The sequence below is a fragment of the Bufo bufo genome, chromosome 7 (genome assembly GCF_905171765.1).
Source record: "Bufo bufo chromosome 7, aBufBuf1.1, whole genome shotgun sequence".
Lineage (NCBI taxonomy): Eukaryota > Metazoa > Chordata > Amphibia > Anura > Bufonidae > Bufo > Bufo bufo.
The window spans coordinates 217,562,237-217,585,882 of NC_053395.1; the positions used below are offsets into that span (position 1 = coordinate 217,562,237).

At 42.1% G+C, this 23,646-nt stretch overlaps 1 protein-coding gene across 6 annotated transcripts in view; it reads right to left on the minus strand.

Moving 5' to 3' along the window:
• Nucleotides 1-23,646, minus strand: part of MGAT5 (alpha-1,6-mannosylglycoprotein 6-beta-N-acetylglucosaminyltransferase) — a 94,097-nt gene that overhangs the window by 37,090 nt on the left and 33,361 nt on the right. For all 6 annotated transcript variants that reach the window (XR_005780602.1, XM_040441205.1, XM_040441207.1 and 3 more), the window contains one exon: nucleotides 11,731-11,898. Coding sequence is in view for 5 of the 6 variants with exons in the window: in XM_040441205.1 (XP_040297139.1) it covers nucleotides 11,731-11,898 (168 nt within the window). In the remaining variant the exon portion in view is untranslated. The remainder of the gene's footprint in view (nucleotides 1-11,730; nucleotides 11,899-23,646) is intronic.

The following is a 23,646-nucleotide window of genomic DNA, read 5'->3' on the forward strand; positions in this document are numbered from 1 at the left end:
GATCAGCGGCGCCATGGAATAAAAAAAAATGCAAAAAAGAAAAGTTTTGACTTCCCTGGTGGGTCTACTGCATGTTGTATGGTACACCATTTTGTCGGTCAGAATGATGGAAACCAGAACCGAAACCCGACAGACACCATTATATAGTCAATGGGGTCTGCCAGGTGTCATTGGTGGCCAGCATATGCTGGATCCGATGCTTCAGTTTTTCTCACTACTTTATGTTCCTATACAACAGCAAAAAAGAAAAGCACCATATTGCTGAAAAAAAAAAAAAACCTTTAAAAGGGTTATCCCACCCAAAAAAAATAAAAAATCTACATTTTTCAAACCAGCCCATGGAGCTGAATACTTTTGCAACTGCATGTAATTAAAAATGTTGTGTAGTCTGAGAGTTACTCAATAAAAAAAAAAAGTATCTGTAGAGCGCCACCTGCCGTTTGTTCTTTTCCTTATTTCTCTGCCCACCTCACTGAGGTGGACGCATGTGCTTCTAGGGCCACCAGTCATATTCTCACCGTGACAGTTATAGGGACACAGCTGTAGCAGAAAGCACCCACCCCCTGAGCTGTGATAGTGAGAGAGGTGCAGAAGAAAGCACCCACCCCCTGAGCTGTGATAGGGAGAGAGGTGCAGCAGAAAGCACCCACCCCTGAGCTGTGATAAGGAGAGAGGTGCAGCTGAAAGCACCCACCCCCTGAGCTGTGATAGGGAGAGAGGTGCAGCAGAAAGCACCCACCCCCTGAGCTGTGATAGTGAGAGGTGCAGCAGAAAGCACCCACCCCCTGGGCTGTGATAGGAAGAGAGGTACAGCAGAAAGCACCCACCCCCTGGGCTGTGATAGGAAGAGAGGTACAGCAGAAAGCACCCACCCCCTGGGCTGTGATAGGAAGAGAGGTACAGCAGAAAGCACCCACCCCCTGGGCTGTGATAGGAAGAGAGGTACAGCAGAAAGCACCCACCCCCTGAGCTGTGATAGGAAGAGAGGTACAGCAGAAAGCACCCACCCCCTGAGCTGTGATAAGGAGAGAGCTGCAGCAGAAAGCACCCACCCCCTGAGCTGTGATAGGGAGAGAGGTACAGCAGAAAGCACCCACCCCCTGAGCTGTGATAGTGAGAGAGGTGCAGCAGAAAGCACCCACCCCCTGGGCTGTGATAGGAAGAGAGGTACAGCAGAAAGCACCCACCCCCTGAGCTGTGATAGTGAGAGAGGTGCAGCAGAAAGCCCCCACCCCCTGGGCTGTGATAGGGAGAGAGGTACAGCAGAAAGCACCCACCCCCTGGGCTGTGATAGGAAGAGAGGTACAGCAGAAAGCACCCACCCCCTGGGCTGTGATAGGAAGAGAGGTGCAGCAGAAAGCACCCACCCCCTGGGCTGTGATAGGAAGAGAGGTGCAGCAGAAAGCACCCACCCCCTGAGCTGTGATAGGGAGAGAGCTGCAGCAGAAAGGACACTTCCTGTGAGCTGCCAGCTTCCAGACCAATTGGGGCAATATCCATGCGAGGGACAGGACTGGTGTTAGATTTATTCAAGATTGTCATGTAGTATACGAGGTCAGAATTTCCACTTTTTACATCAATCACGGATAACCCCTTTAAATAGAATGTCAGGGATCAGCAACCTTCCGCACTCCAGCTGTTCCAAAACTACAATTCCCAGCATGCTCCATTCATTTCTATGAGAGTTCTGAGAGGCGCAGAGCAAGAATGCACAACAGCTGGAGTCCTGGAGGTTCCTACCCCTGCTCTATGTAAAATCACGGATAGACACTTACTGGCTCTACATCTTTTTGGATGCAAATCACATAAAATAATCGAAACTCCGATAATACACCATCCACCCCAACACTTATCTGCTTTCAGTTCCATTAGAAGCCATTATATGTATGAGCGGCTGCACTTTGAGTCTAGATGGCCTTCAACCAACGGAAGTCGGTGCTCGAACACCAGGCTTTTATTCACATGACTAATCCCTGGAGATCGGATCAAACGCAGTCATCACTTGCCCCAGGGGATCAGTTGCGCAACATTAACCCAAACGAGAGAATGGTTTTATTGTGCGGGTGATCTTTTGATACACCCAATTCATGTCTTCACATCTGAAAACATCAATTTGCTCCCCATCAGATACTCCGCTGTCCATGCAGGCAAGGACTTGCACAGGTTTGTACGTTCATATACAGCCGTTACTAACAGAATATTGCACAAAGCTATAGCTCAGACTTCATTGCAATTCCAGTTCGTCACGGAAAGGGTTGAAAAGTAAGAATTAGTCTTACCGGTAATTGTATTTCCAGGAGTCCGACATGACAGCACCACAAGGCGAACGTCTCCCCGCCCCCACTATTGGGACAGGAAACACAGGTTAAAAAGTCCCCCCCCTCACCCCACACACCAGTGTTCTTAAATTATCACCCAATAATGGATATCTACTGAAGCCCCTTTAACCAAATAATGGTGAAAAAAACTTAAAGGGAAATTAAGGGAGGGAACTCCAGGTGCCGTCATGTCAGACTCCTGGAAATACAATTATCGGTAAGACTAATTCGTACTTTACAGGACGTCCTCCATGACCGCACCACATGGAGGAATACAAAATTAATATACAACCACGGCTTGGAGAACTTTCCATCCAAATCTCTGGTCAAGGTTTCCCGCAATATCCAATCTATATAGTGTTTGCAAAAGGTATGAGAATTTGACCATGTAGCCGCCTTGCAAATTTGGGTCGATAGCGGCTTCTGCGTGTTCTGCCCATGAAGCTGCAACTGCTCTGGTGGAATGGGCTCGGATATCCTGCGGACAGGCTATTGGTAGGAATCCATTATTGCCGATTTTAGCCATCTGGCCAACGTTTTCTTAGAAGAAGTTTTCTTGCCCTTGTTTCGGCCGGCAAATTGTATGAGCAGATTAACGTCCTGCCTAAATCCACTGGTAGCTTCTAAACAGAAGGATTTTGTTTAAGTATTTTTCCGAGTGGCAAAAAGGTCTATTTCGGGATGTCCCCACTTCGCTGTCAGATCCAGGAAAACCTGTTTGTTTAGGGACCACTCACTTGGGTCTAGGTAATGCCTGCTGAGAAAATCTGCCGATTGATTTTTTTGACCCCTTTAGGTGAACCGCTGAAATTGATAGAATTCTTTCCTCTGCCCAAGAAAAACACCTGCTGGAGAGACTCTGAAGTAGAGGGTATCTTGTCCCCCCCGGTGTTTGAGAAATGCAACCGTCATGTTGTCCGACAAAATTCTTATGTGATGACCCAGCAGAAGATCCTGACCCTGTTGCAGAGTCTCCCAAACTGCTCGGAGTTCTCGGATTTCCCTTTTATCTTTTGGTCCCTGGTTCCCCGGTAGCAATGATCTCCAATCTTTGCTCCCCATCCTTGTTGACTGGTATCCGTTACAACAATATAGGGGCTTGGATTCCAAGGAAATCCTTTTGACAGGTTGTCCATATTCTCCCACCATTTCAAAGATCTCCGAGTGTCTTATGATAATTTTTTGATTTAGGGATCGATTGTTTCCCTCCCAAAGCAGAGAGAATAATCTTTTGAAGTGGCTCCATGGCACAGTCATGATACAAGCTGTCATTAGGCCTAGGATATGCCTCTCTGATCGCACAAACGGATTTCCTCTGAAAAAATTTCAACTTTTTCTATCAGGTTTCCTGTATTTTCTTTGGAAGTAAGGATTTTTGCAATGTCGAATCTAATACAGTCCCTAGGAAAATTTTGCTGGTATCGGGTGTCAGATCTGATTTTCCAAAATTTAGGAGCCAACCTAGGTCTTGTAGGAGGGAAATCACAGTCTGAGTATGATCGACTAACATCTGTAACGAGTCTGCAATTAGAAGAAAGTCGTCCAGATATGGTACGATCTTTATTGCTTTCACCCTGAGAAAAGCCACAATTTCGATTATTAAACTTTGTGAATACCCGAGGGGCCGATTATATTCGGAATGGAAGGCATTGGTAATGACTGACCCCACCTTTTACCCTTACCGCAAATCTTAAGTATTTCTGGTAATCTGGGTGAATTGGCACGTGGTAATATGCATCCTTCAGATCCAGGGTGCACATTACCGCTCCTGGAGGAATTAAAGGTATAGTCGGATCTGATAGACTCCATCTTGAAGTATCCTGGCGCCATTTTTCTGGAAGGTGTTGGGGTAAAGTTTAAAAAAAAAAAACTCAGTTTCCTCCTTTCCAATAGGAAAAAAAATAAATAAAAAAAATCAGGAAGATGGTCCTTTGTCCTTGACTTTTTTGTTGGAATTTTCTACGAAAAAAAATGTGTTTTTTTGGGCTTTTCCTCCAGAAAGCCTTTTTTGCCTGAAGCCTTTTCAAGATTATTATCCAGTACCGGGCCGAAAACATTAGCACCTCAAAAGGGAATAGTGTAATTTATTTTTAGACGCCAGGTCACCCGACCAATTTTTTAGCCATAAGGCTCTTCTTGCCGCGTTTATAAGGGCTACATTTTTTGCTGCAAACCTGACCGACTCCGCCGATGAATCTGCTACGAATGGAGTCGCCATTTTTAGGAGAGGAATGGAATCCAGTATATCCTCCCTGGGAGGCCCCATTTTTTTATGGTTTTCCAACTGGGACAGCCATAAAAAGCATGGACCTTGCCACCGAGGCAGCAGCAACGTTAGTCAAGACTAAATCTGCCGATGTCTCCCACGTTTTTCTCGAGACCGTCCGCCTTTCGATCCATTGGTTCTTTTAGCTGTGATGAACCTTCAAAGGGAATAGTCGTTTTTCTAGCCACAGGAATATCTATTTTCGGGATTTCTTCCCACAATTTTGTCTCCTGCTTATCAAAGGCTAGAAGATTCTTAAATTCCCTGGGAATACAGGGAGTGCAGAATTATTAGGCAAATGAGTATTTTGACCACATCATCCTCTTTATGCATGTTGTCTTACTCCAAGCTGTATAGGCTCGAAAGCCTACTACCAATTAAGCATATTAGGTGATGTGCATCTCTGTAATGAGAAGGGGTGTGGTCTAATGACATCAACACCCTATATCAGGTGTGCATAATTATTAGGCAAATTCCTTTCCTTTGGCAAAATGGGTCTAAAGAAGGACTTGACAGGCTCAGAAAAGTCAAAAATAGTGAGATATCTTGCAGAGGGATGCAGCACTCTTAAAATTGCAAAGCTTTTGAAGCGTGATCGAACAGTCAAGCGTTTCATTCAAAATAGTCAACAGGGTCGCAAGAAGCGTGTGGAAAAACCAAGGCGCAAAATAACTGCCCATGAACTGAGAAAAGTCAAGCGTGCAGCTGCCAAGATGCCACTTGCCACCAGTTTGGCCATATTTCAGAGCTGCAACATCACTGGAGTGCCCAAAAGCACAAGGTGTTCAATACTCAGAGACATGGCCAAGGTAAGAAAGGCTGAAAGACGACCACCACTGAACAAGACACACAAGCTGACACGTCAAGACTGGGCCAAGAAATATCTCAAGACTGATTTTTCTAAGGTTTTATGGACTGATGAAATGAGAGTGAGTCTTGATGGGCCAGATGGATGGGCCCATGGCTGGATTGGTAAAGGGCAGAGAGCTCCAGTCCGACTCAGACGCCAGCAAGGTGGAGGTGGAGTACTGGTTTGGGCTGGTATCATCAAAGATGAGCTTGTGTGGCCTTTTCGGGTTGAGGATGGAGTCAAGCTCAACTCCCAGTCCTACTGCCAGTTTCTGGAAGACACCTTCTTCAAGCAGTGGTACAGGAAGAAGTCTGCATCCTTCAAGAAAAACATGATTTTCATGCAGTACAATGCTCCATCACACGCGTCCAAGTACTCCACAGCGTGGCTGGCAAGAAAGGGTATAAAAGAAGAAAATCTAATGACATGGCCTCCTTGTTCACCTGATCTGAACCCCATTGAGAACCTGTGGTCCATCATCAAATGTGAGATTTACAAGGAGGGAAAACAGTACACCTCTCTGAACAGTGTCTGGGAGGCTGTGGTTGCTGCTGCACGCAATGTTGATGGTGAACAGATCAAAACACTGACAGAATCCATGGATGGCAGGCTTTTGAGTGTCCTTGCAAAGAAAGGTGGCTATATTGGTCACTGATTTGTTTTTGTTTTTGAATGTCAGAAATGTATATTTGTGAATGTTGAGATGTTATATTGGTTTCACTGGTAAAAATAAATAATTGAAATGGGTATATTAGTTTTTTGTTAAGTTGCCTAATAATTATGCACAGTAATAGTCACCTGCACACACAGATATCCCCCTAAAATAGCTAAAACTAAAAACAAACTAAAAACTACTTCCAAAAATATTCAGCTTTGATATTAGAGTTTTTTGGGTTCATTGAGAACATGGTTGTTCAATAATAAAATTAATCCTCAAAAATACAACTTGCCTAATAATTCTGCACTCCCCGTAGAGTCTTTTTTCCCCCCCATCTTCCCATTCCTCTAAAATCTGTTTAAGGCTCCATTCACACGTCCGCAAAATGTGTCCGCATCCTTTCCGCAATTTTGCAGAAAGGGTCGGACCCATTCATTCTCTATGGGGACGGAATGTGCTGTCCGCATCCACATTTGCGGATCTGCACTTCCGCATCCGTGCTTCCGTTTCCGCAAAAAAATAGAACATGTCTATTTCTTGTCCGCAATTGCGGACAAGAACAGGCATATTCTATGATGTGGGCAATGTGCGGTCCGCAAAATGCGGAACGCACATTGCCGCTTTCTGTGTTTTGCGGATCCGTGACTCCGTGTATCCGCAAAACACATTGCGGACGTGTGAATGGAGCCTAAGACTAGAATTTATAGGGAAAATTCTCCTATTTTTTTGCCATGATGCCTGCAAACATTTCGTCCTGAACGGATCTTTTTTGTTGTTCGTCTTCTATGTCCATTGTTTCCCAAATGGCAGTGAGAAGAGTCCATATAATCTGATGAGAAGCAGTATTTTCGCTGCTCATCAAAGGATGTGGAAGGTAGAGAATCTATTTCTTCTTCATCTTCTTCGTCCGACTGAGTATTGTATATCCATACCCTCTGAGTTGGAATCTAAGACCTCTCAGGGTCTTTTAGCTTTCCGGGCATGGCCGATATTTGGAGGGGGTACAAGGGATGTCACGAAGCCTTTACCTCTTCCCTTATAATTGCTCTAAGGTCCATTAAGAGAGAAAGCGGTTCTTCATGAGGTTATTGATACAATCCACGGCAAAAAATTTTTGCATATGTATCTTGAAGCCTTTTTTTGCAGGTAGCACATCTTTTAGGCTTCTTTTTTCTTTCCACCTTAAGAGTAGTCTCTTTATCCCCCTAGTTCCTACTCACATGACCCTGGACAGGAGGCTCTGGGGATTGCCCTCTCCGAATAGAGCTGGAGGAATCCATAATGTAAGGACCCTGTTACAAACCCCCGTCTGGTTTAAATGCCCTCGGGGCACTTACCCATCCTGTTGTCGCGATCCCCCTCATCTTCCTTTCTGGAACTCATCCTAAGAGTCAACCGGATGGGACACAAGGCTGGTAAGCCAGGCCTCAAGTGTCCCACGCCATGAACATTGCTGTAGGGCGCCGCCATGTTGTTTACGGGTGCCTGTGTGGAGCGCACTTGCGTTCCAACTGCTGGAAAACTCCCTGGTGGGCATCATCTTACTTCCTGTTGCCCATACTTGACCGGAAGGGACATCAGACGCTGTGCTCCCGACATATGTGGCTGTAGCAATTCACGCTGAGGAGGAGGAGCAAGCCTGGAACCCAGAGCCCCACCGGGGTTGCGTATTCCAATCCCCAGTCAGCAGCCGTATATTCCGATCCTGAGAACCAGCCACTTGGCCGCCAAGTACCGGAGGGGCTAGGGGAGCTAAGGGACCCCCCATTTAGAGGGTTTTAGCCAGGCGTCAAGAGAAGGAAGGAGAGGAACTTGGCGGCCCCCCCCCCCCCCCGATCCCGACCTCTGCCCTGGTCCCAAATTTTTTTTTTTTTTTTTAGAGACCTCAGATTATTGTGACAGGAAAAACACTGGTGTGTGTGTAGGGTGGGGGGGACTTTTAACCTCTGTTTCCTGTCCCAATAGTGGGCGGGGAGACATCCTCCACGAGGTGCTGTCATGGAGGACGTCCTGGAAATGTATTTAAAAAAAAAAAAAAAAAAAAAAAAAACACACACACACACAATTTCACTGTTATTCCCATAATACTATACTATAATACTGCCTCCTATGTACAAGAATATAACTACTATAATACTGCCTCCTATGTACAAGAATATAACTACTATAATACTGCCTCCTATGTACAAGAATATAACTACTATAATACTGCCTCCTATGTACAAGAATATAACTACTATAATACTGCCTCCTATGTACAAGAATATAACTACTATAATACTGCTCCTATGTACAAGAATATAACTACTATAATACTGCCTCCTATGTACAAGAATATAACTACTATAATACTGACTCCTATGTACAAGAATATAACTACTATAATACTGCCTCCTATGTACAGGGATATAACTACTATAATACTGCTCCTATGTACAAGAATATAACTACTATAATACTGCCTCCTATGTACAAGAATATAACTACTATAATACTGCCTCCTATGTACAAGAATATAACTACTATAATACTGCTCCTATGTACAAGAATACAACTACTATAATACTGACTCCTATGTACAAGAATATAACTACTATAATACTGACTCCTATGTACAAGAATATAACTACTATAATACTGACTCCTATGTACAAGAATATAACTACTATAATACTGCCTCCTATCCACAGGGATATAACTACTATAATACTGCTCCTATGTACAAGAATATAACTACTATAATACTGCCTCCTATGTACAAGAATATAACTACTATAATACTGCTCCTATGTACAAGAATACAACTACTATAATACTGCCTCCTATGTACAAGAATATAACTACTATAATACTGCTCCTATGTACAAGAATATAACTACTATAATACTGCCTCCTATGTACAAGAATATAACTACTATAATACTGCTCCTATGTACAAGAATATAACTACTATAATACTGCTCCTATGTACAAGAATATAACTACTATAATACTGCTCCTATGTACAAGAATATAACTACTATAATACTGCCTCCTATGTACAAGAATATATCTACTATAATACTGCCTCCTATGTACAAGAATATAACTACTATAATACTGCCTCCTATGTACAAGAATATAACTACTATAATACTGCCTCCTATGTACAAGAATATAACTACTATAATACTGCCCCTATGTACAAGAATATAACTACTATAATACTGCTCCTATGTACAAGAATATAACTACAATAATACTGCTCCTATGTACAGGAATATAACTACTATAATACTGCTCCTATGTACAAGAATATAACTACTATAATACTGCTCCTATGTACAAGAATATAACTACTATAATACTGCTCCTGTGTACAAGAATACAACTACTATAATACTGCTCCTATGTACAAGAATATAACTACTATAATACTGCTCCTATGTACAAGAATATAACTACTATAATACTGCTCCTATGTACAAGGATATAACTACTATAATACTGCTCCTATGTACAAGGATATAACTACTATAATACTGCTCCTATGTACAAGAATATAACTACTATAATACTGCTCCTGCAGAGGGTGCAGTCTCAATGACTGTACGTTACCAAATAAGACACTATGGGTCAGTGAGGTTAATACACGTGCATGGCGTCTTCTACCCCAGATGAAACCCAATGTTCCTCATTCTTGTCTGGAGCACAAATTACTGGTGTGACACATGGATTAATCCACAAACAAGAGTAATCTGCACCGATGCAGAAATGAAAATCATTGCTTCACTAATGCCCGAGTCCTGGCAGAATGACCACATGAACTTAGAGCTGCAATCTGATGCTATAGACACATGGACATAAGCGGGGGGAGGGGGTTTGGGCGGCATGTTTTTTTCTGGAGTATAATACAGGATGTAACTCAGGATCAGTACAGGATAAGTAATGTATGTACACAGTGACTCCACCAGCAGAACAGTGAGTGCAGCTCTGCAGTACAGACAAGTAATGTATATGCAGTATGTGGTGGACTGTAACAGGCTTTACATAATTCTCTTAATGATTATACGTTCCATATTCTTTGTGAGAAAGTGTCTGCACAGACCTGGCTCGTACTCTGCTCCATACACACACAAAATTAGCAGACATAATAAGCACATTGATAAGAGATTATCGCCGCACATTTCAAGTCTTTGCCCAAGTCCATTTGTTCTGAACAAACCAACGACAGACACACAATCCGGGATCCTGACCCGTGCCAAGTGCCCCTGAATACGGGTAAGATGAGCCCGGCAGATAGAGGATTGATTCCGCTACCAGGACCTTTGGTAGAAATCCAACATTCTTACATTTCAGGGTCTGTGGTGTAAACTACCGTCCTTTTATCTCGCTGCTGTGCAGATCTTCTGTACATGTTCACTGAGGCCGAGAGATGGGGGGGTGGGCTTCATCCCTATCCAAATACTAGGACACCGGGACTTCAAACCAAATGCTGAACAAGGAGGATAAATCCTCTGCTCGCAGGGATAATTTTACTGCTTTCCGACCCCTAGCTGTGTGGTCTAAGCAGCCAGAAACCATGCAAATGGAGATTTCTGATCATTTCACAAGCACTCACAGAAAGGCCTCATGCACACGACCGGTGTGTTTTGCGGCCCACGAACCGCAGTGTCCGTGTGCGTTCCGCAATTTGCCCAATCCGAGAGTCAGAGGCTACCACCTTCCAGACTGACCAGGTTCAACCTACCACAAGGATTGGGGCCACTTAAGTCCCAGGGAAACCAAGGACCAGAGATAATAAAGCCAACATGCCTGATGGAGCCAGATAAGGCTTCGTTCACATCGCTGAGCAGGAGAACGGAAAGGACGGATTGGGCACATAACTGAGCCGAACGGACCCTAAGGACTCTATAGACTATAATGGGGTCCGTTAGGTTTCCGCTTAGAGGAAGATTTTTGAAGCGGAGACAAAAGTCCTGTGCGCACAACTTTGATCTCCGCTCCAAAATCATCTTCTGAGCGGAAACCTAACGGATCCCATTATAGTCTACAGGGTCCTTGGCTTCCGCTCGGCTCAGGTATGTGCCGGATCAGTCCTTTCCGTTCTCCTGCTCCTAAACGCATGATACATAAAATTTTCCAACGTTTATGGCCAGCTTTCCTTGAGGAAAGAGGATGGGGAGATAAAATGGATGCCTTCAGGTTTTCCTAAACCCTACTGATGATCCTGCGTTCAGGCAAGAGAAAAAGGCCATGTGTTTTGTAAAGTTGGAGAATCCCTTTAAGGCCAGAGCTTGACTACCGCACACTTAAGCCCCCGGCACATGACGGTTTTGCAGTCTGCCAATCATGCATGCGCAAAATACGGACATGGCTTGCGTTGCATCCACATTTTTTTGTGGACCTATTGACTTCAAATGGGATCAGATTTTGCAGACAAGTATTGGACATGTTCTATCTGGAGATGCGGAAAGCACACGGATCAGCCATGTGCTTAGCATATCCACACGTCCGAAGAATGGAGGCCACAGGCCAATTGAAAACAACAGGTCTGCAAAAAAAAAAAAAAAAAAAAAAAAAAAAAAAAAAAGCGGCGGCCACATGGACTGCATATGTGGTGTGCGAGACTCGGACAGAAAACGGATGTTCCACCTACCTGCAACATTTACTTTTTCGGCAGCAGCAATACTGGGCATGGACGTCGTGGTACCATTGGTAGAGTTGGATCCAGTACCATTCATCACCAGCGTATCTACCTTAGACTCCAACTTCCCGATACGCTGCAAGATATTATCCAGAAGAACTGCCAGCGTCTTCTTCAGGTCTGAAGAACAAAAGAATCAGACGAGTTATTTTTATCCCGGTAATCAACGATCTACCAAGATCATCAGCACCGTCCATACTACAGGGCCTTCTTACCAAACTATCTGGATCTCCTTATAATATAATAATATGTATTAAAGGAAAAGTTCTGCTGCAATGTCTGAGTAATATCTGAGGATTATACAGCGATGAGAGGTGCCACAGGCGCTGCTCATCTCTGCACAAGCAGTCCGTTAGGGATGGACTCTATAGGAGGTTTCTTCTCCTGTTCGATATCTTACTCCCTCACCTCAAAACACACGCCCCCGCAGAACCTCCAAACTCACGCCCCCGCCGCCGCAGAACCTCCCAACACACGCCCCCGCCGCCGCAGAACCTCCCAACACACGCCCCCGCCGCCGCAGAAGCTCCAAACTCACGCCCCCGCCGCAGAACCTCCAAACTCACGCCCCAGCCGCCGCAGAACCTCCCAACACACGCCCCCGCCGCCGCAGAACCTCCCAACACACGCCCCCGCAGAACCTCCCAACACACGCCACAGAGCCTCCTAACACAATGCCCCACCTGCTACAGAACCTCCCAATGCAAGCACAGAACTCCCAACGCACCCCTCAGCCGCCGCAGAACCTCCCAGTGCATGCCCCATCTGCTGCAGAACCTCTTTAATGAAAAGGATAAATCTGAATCAGTGGGGGACCTTCTTGCAGCAGTGGAGATGTGCACTGTAAGGAACAATGCAACAGCATTTTATAAAGAATAGTAGGAATCACCTTTTAGTCCTGGGATCTCAATAAATAAATAAAAAAAAACACAAAAATAAAAATAAATACAAATGTGGCGTTTTCCCCACCAAAAAACAAACGCTTTCTGCCCTTTATGACGCACAGCACAAGCCGAGTCTGTGCACGCCTGTAATTAAATCATTAGCAACCTAGAATTACTTTGCTCTGGATAATACTCCCCCGGCGGACCCGCAAGGGACATGTTTGTTCATCTGCTAAATATTTATAAATCACGGGATTAAATTAACCCTGTAAACAAGTGGCCAGGTGCCGCTAACACCACTTAGGCATTATTTCTACGAGGGATGGGTATAATAGATATTTAACAAGAAAAACGATAAAGAAATACAAAAAAAATAAAATAAAAGGGGTCGTCTCACTTCAGCAGATAAGGCACTAACTAATGTATTGTGATTGTGCATATTGCCTCCTTTACTGGCTGGATTCATAATTTTTTAATCACATTACTCATTTCCATGGTTATGACCACCCTGCAACCCAGCAGCGGTGGTCGTGCTAGAACACTATATGAAAAAACGCCAACCTCGGGACCGTGGCAATGCGCACAGGCACGCATGCACAGCAGCTTCTACGCCAGTTACTGCTGCAGCGCAGATATGAGGTGGATGAGAGTTGCTGCACATGCGTGCCTACGCGCATCCCACGATCCCGGCCACCAGAGGCAGGAGCCTTTCCCTATAGTGTTCTAGCATGACCACCACTGATGGATTGCAGGGTGCTCATAACCCCTGGATATAAGCATGAATCCAGCCAGCAAAGGAGACAATATGGAGAATCACAATACATTAGTAAGTGCCTTGTATTACGGTAACTTTCTCTACATGATCAATGCCATTTGCTGAAGTGAGACGACAAAAATAGATAAAATGTCACAAAGTAAATTGAGCCTTTTTGGAAACTGAACACATGTAACCAAAAATAATGTAATATCCGAGTAATGCCAAAGGCTTTCCTGGCACGGCTGAGGACATCTACATGGATCGTTCCCACGGTGCCGCCGCCGCACATGTTCCAACCTGAATGACCTTGTCCGGACGCAATATTTGGCCAGTTCTGAATATTTCGGTCTCGTGAGCTGGATGTCGCAACGGATTAGGAGTCGTCAATGGGAAGAGATCATGTACAATAATAGGACAGTGGTCACAGACAGGGGACATTTATCAGCAGGTTTTATTAGCTGCATTTTAAAAAGGGGCTTTCTAGAATTAACAAAAAATAAATAAATAAAGTAATGAAAAATAATGAAGCGGAAGGGATTCTGCGTTCTGCTCCTCACTACTATAAAGGCTTTGTTCACAAGTTCAGGATCTGCCCATTGCAAATCCAACATGTATTTATTCTTTTTATATTTTTTAAAGAATCTGCGGCAGAAACCCAAGCCCGAAATTCAGTTTTGAAGCGGATGCGCAGCGTTTCTGCACGCCCCATCCACTCGGACTAGGCATTAGTATGGGCGTCATGGTTGTCTCGTCTACTTTTGGGGGGGGGGGGGGGGGGGGGGGTAGAAGTTTGAAAAGTCACATATTATAGAGCAAATATGTTGCACGCCATACAATTCGGCAGCCCCTTTAAGCAGAGGACCTAGGGAAGTGCTGGCGAACCTTTTATAGACAGAGTGACCAAAGCGCAACCCAAAACCCACTTATTTATTGCAAAGTGCCACGGCATTTTACCCCGATTACTACAGTCCAGTATAGGATATCTTCCATATACGCTATAATAGCTTGACTACATTCAGTGCGCTGCCCGTGCCGTACATAGTGCGCCCTGCGCTGAGGAGTGGCAGGAAAGGTCTAAGGCATACTGGTACACCATAGACTTTCCAGGGTGCGGGTGCCCACAGAGAGGGCTCCGAGTGCCACCTCTGGCACCCGAGTCATAGGTTCGCCACCATGGACCCAGGAGGTCTCAGACTGACTGGCAGCTGAGAAAGTGCTGCCTTGTATCTCCATGTAGATGGATGTTGTGTTAGGGCCCAGGGATGCCCAACCTGCGTCCCTCCAGCTGTTACAAAACTACAACTCCCAGCATGCCCAGACAGCCTACAGCAGGGCATGGTGGGGACCGCAGGGTGAGAATCCCTGTGTTAGGCAATGCCTACAGATTTGAAGGTCCAGCACCACGTCTTAAGACTTCAATCCATTATTAGGTCACATTAAAACTGAATAATCCGAGAAAGCGCAAATGTAAAAGCGACACATTCAGACAGACATACGCATGCTGCCATTAGTCACGCCATGGGTTTGCCTGAAACGCGTTGGTTTTGAACTCTTGGAGGATTCCATTTTAATGTGACCCAATAAAGGATTGAAGTTTTAAGACGTGGTGCTGGACCTCCAGGTTTGTATGTATTACCGCTGTGGCTAGAGCGGCGCTCTTCCGTGCACCATCTTATTGACTGTGGAGCTGGGTACGCGGTCTGTGGCGAGCTCTCTGGATTTCCCGTTTTTACATTTGTGTTATGCAACGTTTTACTTGAATGACTTGACAGGATCCTAACATTGTGTCCTAATTAGAGATGAGCGCATTTCCGCTTATGAAATCCGTAAAAGGCGAATTGCGTTATGGATTCCGTTACCACGGACCATAACGCAATTCTATGACTGAATGCCTTTAGAGGGGGGGGGGGGGACTCCACCTGCATAACGGAAACGGGACGGATCAGTTTTGCAGCCCATAGACTTCTATTATGATGGAATGAATAACGGAATGTCTCTAAAGTCATAGAATGGCGTTATGGTCCGTGGTAACAGAACCCATAACGCAGTTCATCTTTTACCACCAAACAAAGTGTGAACGAATTTCATAATATGAAATTCGTTCTTCTCTAGTCGTAATCTTCCATATATAATCAGGCAAGTGCAATCCAAACCTGAAGTAACCAAAGAAAGCAGAGCATTTAAGCGGTATTTTAAGTACATTTTATACCAATTCTAATGATAGCGGGCGTGGAGTCCTTTGGCACCAAAACTATGGGTCAGATTCAATAAAACTTAAAAAAACTAAGTATCTGTCAATTCTCAGGATTCTACAGTTCTTCACCGAATCCCCATGGACCATAATGGGATCCACCGCTTTACAGCACAAATGTCGCCTTCCAGCCAGACAAATACCGCTGCATTTATGCCGGAAAAGCCCGCCGTAAAAATAGCCTAACCGTTCTTGGGATCGCGGGGGTCTCAGGGATCCGATCCCCACCAGATTTTATCCCCTAGTCTGTGGATAGAGGATATATAGGTTTCCATCTTGGTACATACTCTATAACTAGTGAAGTCATCAACACCCTAAGGCGAAACTGCAACTCCTAGCAGAAGGTCATCAATGCAAGCTGGGAGTTTTAGTTCTGCAACACATGGTTAGCCACATGTTGGAGAATCAGTCTAGTGAACAGTCAAGATGGAGATACATTTTTCAGCCGTGACTCCCTTTAATAAAGGACAAAAATACAGCTTTTATTTTTGATAGCGAAGAAGAAGAGTTGTGAGTCTGTTGTGGAAACCGGCAGTACAATCCTCATCCCCGAATTACTCTTCTGGAAAAGATTCAAGAATAAAAAATAAAAAAAGAAATTGGCAAAAACAACTCACGCTGCTCCCAACACTACTGAAAAACAGATTTAATAAGAACAAGGAGGCACAGAACGAAACTACTGGGCAGCTGACCAAGGTGAGGAATCCAGCAGTGACTCCATCCTAATAAGCCCTGTGTCTAAGATACACAACTCCTAAATAGTACAATCCCAAGACCGTGATATTACACTACAGGGTGTGAGTAAGAAGTACAGACTAGTCACTGAATAAGGACGTGCCAAATGGGAGCACAGACGTAAAATGAATTCTGCCTCCTATGTACAAGAATATAACTACTATAATACTGCCTCCTATGTACAAGAATATAACTACTATAATACTGCTCCTATGTACAAGAATATACCTACTATAATACTGCCTCCTATGTACAAGAATATAACTACTATAATACTGCCTCCTATGTACAAGAATATAACTACTATAATACTGCCTCCTATGTACAAGAATATAACTACTATAATACTGCTCCTATGTACAGGAATATAACTACTATAATACTGCCTCCTATGTACAAGAATATAACTACTATAATACTGCTCCTATGTACAAGAATATAACTACTATAATACTGCTCCTATGTACAAGAATATAACTACTATAATACTGCTCCTATGTACAAGAATATAACTACTATAATACTGCTCCTATGTACAAGAATATATCACTATAATACTGCTCCTATGTACAAGAATATAACTACTATAATACTGCCTCCTATGTACAGGAATATAACTACTATAATACTGCTCCTATGTACAAGAATATAACTACTATAATACTGCTCCTATATACAGGAATATAACTACTATAATACTGCTCCTATGTACAAGAATATAACTACTATAATACTGCTCCTATGTACAAGAATATATCACTATAATACTGCTCCTATGTACAAGAATATAACTACTATAATACTGCTCCTATGTACAAGAATGTATCTACTATAATACTGCCTCCTATGTACAGGAATATAACTACTATAATACTGCCTCCTATGTACAAGAATATAACTACTATAATACTGCCTCCTATGTACAAGAATATAACTACTATAATACTTCTATGTACAAGAATATAACTACTATAATACTGTCTACTATGTACAAGAATATAACTACTATAATACTGCTCCTATGTACAAGAATATAACTACTATAATACTGCTCCTATGTACAAGAATATAACTACTATAATACTGCTCCTATGTACAAGAATATAACTACTATAATACTGCTTCCTATGTACAAGAATATAACTACTATAATACTGCTCCTATGTACAAGACTATAACTTCTATAATACTGCTCCTATGTACAAGAATATAACTACTATAATACTGCTCCTATGTACAAGAATATAACTACTATAATACTGCCTCCTGTGTACAAGAATATAACTACTATAATACTGCTTCTATGTACAAGAATATAACTACTATAATACTGCCTCCTAAGTACAAGAATATAACTACTACAATATTGCTCCTATGTATAAGAATATAACTACTATAATACTGCTCCTGTGTACAAGAATATAACTACTATAATACTGCTCCTATGCACAAGAATATTACTATAATACTGCTTCCTATGTACAGGAATATAACTACTATAATACTGCTCCTATGTATAAGACTATAACTACTATAATACTGCTCCTATGTACAAGAATATAACTACTATAATAGTGCCTCCTATGTACAAGAATATAACTACTATAATACTGCTCCTATGTACAAGAATATCACTACTATAATACTGCTTCTATGTACAAGAATATAACTACTATAATACTGCCTCCTATGTACAAGAATATAACTACTATAATACTGCTCCTATGTACAAGAATATATCTACTATAATACTGCTCCTATGTACAAGAATATAACTACTATAATACTGCTCCTATGTACAAGAATGTATCTACTATAATACTGCCTCCTATGTACAGGAATATAACTACTATAATACTGCTCCTATGTACAAGAATATAACTACTATAATACTGCCTCCTATGTACAAGAATATAACTACTATAATACTGCCTCCTATGTACAAGAATATAACTACTATAGTACTGCCCCTATGTACAAGAATATAACTACTATAATACTGCTCCTATGTACAAGAATATATCTACTATAATACTGCTCCTATGTACAAGAATGTATACTATAATACTGCCTCCTATGTACAGGAATATAACTACTATAATACTGCTCCTATGTACAAGAATATAACTACTATAATACTTCTATGTACAAGAATATAACTACTATAATACTGTCTACTATGTACAAGAATATAACTACTATAATACTGCTCCTATGTACAAGAATATAACTACTATAATACTGCTCCTATGTACAAGAATATAACTACTATAATACTGCTTCCTATGTACAAGAATATAACTACTATAATACTGCTCCTATGTACAAGAATATAACTACTATAATACTGCTCCTATGTACAAGAATATAACTACTATAATACTGTCTACTATGTACAAGAATATAACTACTATAATACTGTCTACTATGTACAAGAATATAACTACTATAATACTGTCTACTATGTACAAGAATATAACTACTATAATACTGCTCCTATGTACAAGAATATAACTACTATAATACTGCTCCTATGTACAAGAATGTATCTACTATAATACTGCCTCCTATGTACAGGAATATAACTACTATAATACTGCTCCTATGTACAAGAATATAACTACTATAATACTGCTCCTATGTACAAGAATATAACTACTATAATACTGCTCCTATGTACAAGAATATATCACTATAATACTGCTCCTATGTACAAGAATATAACTACTATAATACTGCCTCCTATGTACAAGAATATAACTACTATAGTACTGCCCCTATGTACAAGAATATAACTACTATAATACTGCTCCTATGTACAAGAATGTATCTACTATAATACTGCCTCCTATGTACAGGAATATAACTACTATAATACTGCTCCTATGTACAAGAATATAACTACTATAATACTGCTCCTATGTACAAGAATATAACTACTATAATACTGCTCCTATGTACAAGAATATAACTACTATAATACTGCCTCCTATGTACAAGAATATAACTACTATAATACTGCCTCCTATGTACAAGAATATAACTACTATAATACTGCCTCCTATGTACAAGAATATAACTACTATAATACTGCTCCTATGTACAAGAATATAACTACTATAATACTGCTTCCTATGTACAAGAATATAACTACTACAATATTGCTCCTATGTATAAGAATATAACTACTATAATACTGCTCCTGTGTACAAGAATATAACTACTATAATACTGCTCCTATGCACAAGAATATTACTATAATACTGCTTCCTATGTACAGGAATATAACTACTATAATACTGCTCCTATGTATAAGACTATAACTACTATAATACTGCTCCTATGTACAAGAATATAACTACTATAATACTGCTCCTATGTACAAGAATATCACTACTATAATACTGCTTCTATGTACAAGAATATAACTACTATAATACTGCCTCCTATGTACAAGAATATAACTACTATAATACTGCTCCTATGTACAAGAATATATCTACTATAATACTGCTCCTATGTACAAGAATATAACTACTATAATACTGCTCCTATGTACAAGAATGTATCTACTATAATACTGCCTCCTATGTACAGGAATATAACTACTATAATACTGCTCCTATGTACAAGAATATAACTACTATAATACTGCCTCCTATGTACAAGAATATAACTACTATAGTACTGCCCCTATGTACAAGAATATAACTACTATAATACTGCTCCTATGTACAAGAATATATCTACTATAATACTGCTCCTATGTACAAGAATGTATACTATAATACTGCCTCCTATGTACAGGAATATAACTACTATAATACTGCTCCTATGTACAAGAATATAACTACTATAATACTGCTCCTATGTACAAGAATATAACTACTATAATACTGCTCCTATGTACAAGAATATAACTACTATAATACTGCCTCCTATGTACAAGAATATAACTACTATAATACTGCTCCTATGTACAAGAATATATCTACTATAATACTGCTCCTATGTACAAGAATATAACTACTATAATACTGCCTCCTATGTACAAGAATATAACTACTATAATACTTCTATGTACAAGAATATAACTACTATAATACTGTCTACTATGTACAAGAATATAACTACTATAATACTGCTCCTATGTACAAGAATATAACTACTATAATACTGCTCCTATGTACAAGAATATAACTACTATAATACTGCTTCCTATGTACAAGAATATAACTACTATAATACTGCTCCTATGTACAAGAATATAACTACTATAATACTTCTATGTACAAGAATATAACTACTATAATACTGTCTACTATGTACAAGAATATAACTACTATAATACTGCTCCTATGTACAAGAATATAACTACTATAATACTGCTCCTATGTACAAGAATATAACTACTATAATACTGCTTCCTATGTACAAGAATATAACTACTATAATACTGCTCCTATGTACAAGAATATAACTACTATAATACTGCCTCCTAAGTACAAGAATATAACTACTACAATATTGCTCCTATGTACAAGAATATAACTACTACAATATTGCTCCTATGTATAAGAATATAACTACTATAATACTGCTCCTGTGTACAAGAATATAACTACTATAATACTGCTCCTATGCACAAGAATATTACTATAATACTGCTTCCTATGTACAGGAATATAACTACTATAATACTGCTCCTATGTATAAGACTATAACTACTATAATACTGCTCCTATGTACAAGAATATAACTACTATAATACTGCCTCCTATGTACAAGAATATAACTACTATAATACTGCTCCTATGTACAAGAATATAACTACTATAATACTGCTCCTATGCACAAGAATATTACTATAATACTGCTTCCTATGTACAGGAATATAACTACTATAATACTGCCTCCTATGTACAAGAATATAACTACTATAATACTGCCTCCTATGTACAAGAATATCACTACTATAGGGGGCGGAGCCTAGCCACGCTGCTGAATGGCCGCACGAGCTTGAGCTCCTCCAGCATTCCGGCTCATTTGCCCTATATAAGCTTATAATCTGCTTGATTATGGGGAAACCTGGCAAAGATAAGAACAGAGGAAGCTCAGAGTCTACCCCACTGCACTCCAAACAACCAGAGATGGAGAAGTTTCTTCGGAAAACGCAGAGGATTGCCGCGCAGAAAGGCCCAAATATGGCGGCGTCTGTTGCTCAGGACTCCGATGCAGGAGAACTTTCAGACGCAGGCAGCGGCTCCGATATATCGGACAGGAGGCCCAGAGATCCACCTCTCTCAGAACGGACAGTCCGATGGGTCCTGGAGTCTGCCCTTTCGCCTCTTAAACAGGACTTGTCAGACATCAAAGACGACATGAAACACCTGGGTCAAAGAGTGGTCTCGCTAGAAACTACACAAGAAGCCATCATGACCTATGAGGCTAAAGCGTCGGAGGTGCTGGCGTCTCACAAAGCCTTACTTAACGATGCCTTCCTAAAGCTGGAAGATCAGGAGAACCGGAGTCGCCGGCGCAACATCGGCATTCGCGGCCTACCTGAGTCGTTGCGGCGGAGGCCTTGCCGACAGTGGCGCGTGAATTATTCTCCATGATGCTGGAACCTGACAGAGCGGCGGGAATCGTGGTGGAGCGCATACACAGGGCGCTGCGCCCTAGGCCTAAACCACAAGAGCCACCACGAGACGTGATCTGTGGCCTGTTGAGCTACGTCGACACCGCGGCCCTCCTGAAAAGACAACGTGAGATGGAGGTACTTGAGTACGAGAATACCCCGATCCAGATGTTCCAAGATCTCGCGCCATCCACCTTGGCCAAGCGGCGCTTATTCAAGCCTCTCCTGGATGTCCTAAGGAAAACATCGACCCCGTTCCGATGGCTGTATCCCTTTGGGCTGGCGGTCTCCAGGAATGGTAAATTACTCACCGTGCGTTCACCAGCGGATCTTGACTCTGTCTGGAGGTCCCTGGACGTCCCTCCGGTAGAAATTCCCTCATGGCTACCGGCCGACCAAGATGGCCACCTGCCTATTCCGCCTCGTGTAACGGCCTGGCAGACGGCATCTGCGGGCAGACCGGATCGTTCGGGACGTAGCAAGATGGACAGGGCCCTCACCTGAACCTGAACCACGGCGTCATCGGCTGTGTTCGTAAGCATGAATCGCTGCTATCTTACTTCTCCAAATCTGGAGATGACTGTTTCTCATCCACCTGTTATATTAGCTATTATGGGCGAACTTGGCCTTTTCTCATTTTTTATTTTTTCGGCCTATTTTGCATCCTTGGCCTAATGTTTTCCATATGATGTCATACCAGAATTGTGACGTCTCTCTGTTGTTAGTGGACGCTACCTCTAGGGCGGCGAACTTTGTTCCCCACCTGCAGGGTGAAGACCGGATAGATACCGATGCTGGAAGTATTTTCTGTTTTTGGTCTGTTTTAGACCACAAGGTGCTTTACTTGCCCCCTCGCTAGTCCAACCCTGTCTTGGCTGGTGATAAGTAAAGCACTCACTCCACCTCGGATGATACCTTGTCCGAGCTGGTCACTTGCCTGTTTAACATGTTTAATGTTATCTCCCCTATTTTGTATTCTATGTTCCCCTCTCCCCCTCTCCTAGCCCCTGCTCATGCCAACTATGTGCTTTTCCATGCATCCATAGATATCATATGCGTCTATTTACTTGACTGTATGCAGAAATGTCTACTGTTGTAGTTGCCTCACTAAATGCACATGGTCTGAACGAGCCATGCAAAAGGTCTCAAACACTATCTCTCCTTCTGAGGGATAAGGTCTCAGTGGCATTTCTGCAAGAGACCCATTTCAGAACAGGCAAAATTCCCAGTCTTCCCCCTAAGAAATTTGTCCACTGGTTCCACAGTACACATGATTCTGCCAGTAGGGGGGTTAGTATAGCTTTGCATAAATGCCTTCCCTTCAAGCACACGGCTACTTTTACAGACCCCGAGGGTAGGTTCATTTTTGTAAAAGGTGTACTGGGTGATTCCCCAGTGACATTTGCCAATTTATATGCCCCTAATAAAGGCCAAGTGCCATGGCTCGTTCAGACCCTTGCTTTATTATCCTCCTTCTCAGATGGTTTATTAGTTTTAGGGGGCGACTTTAACGTTGCCCTGGAGCCATCGGTGGACACCTCGGTGGGCAGACTTCTGTGTCTTATAGGCTTTTAAAAAGGCTAAAAATCTCCCTGAGAAAACT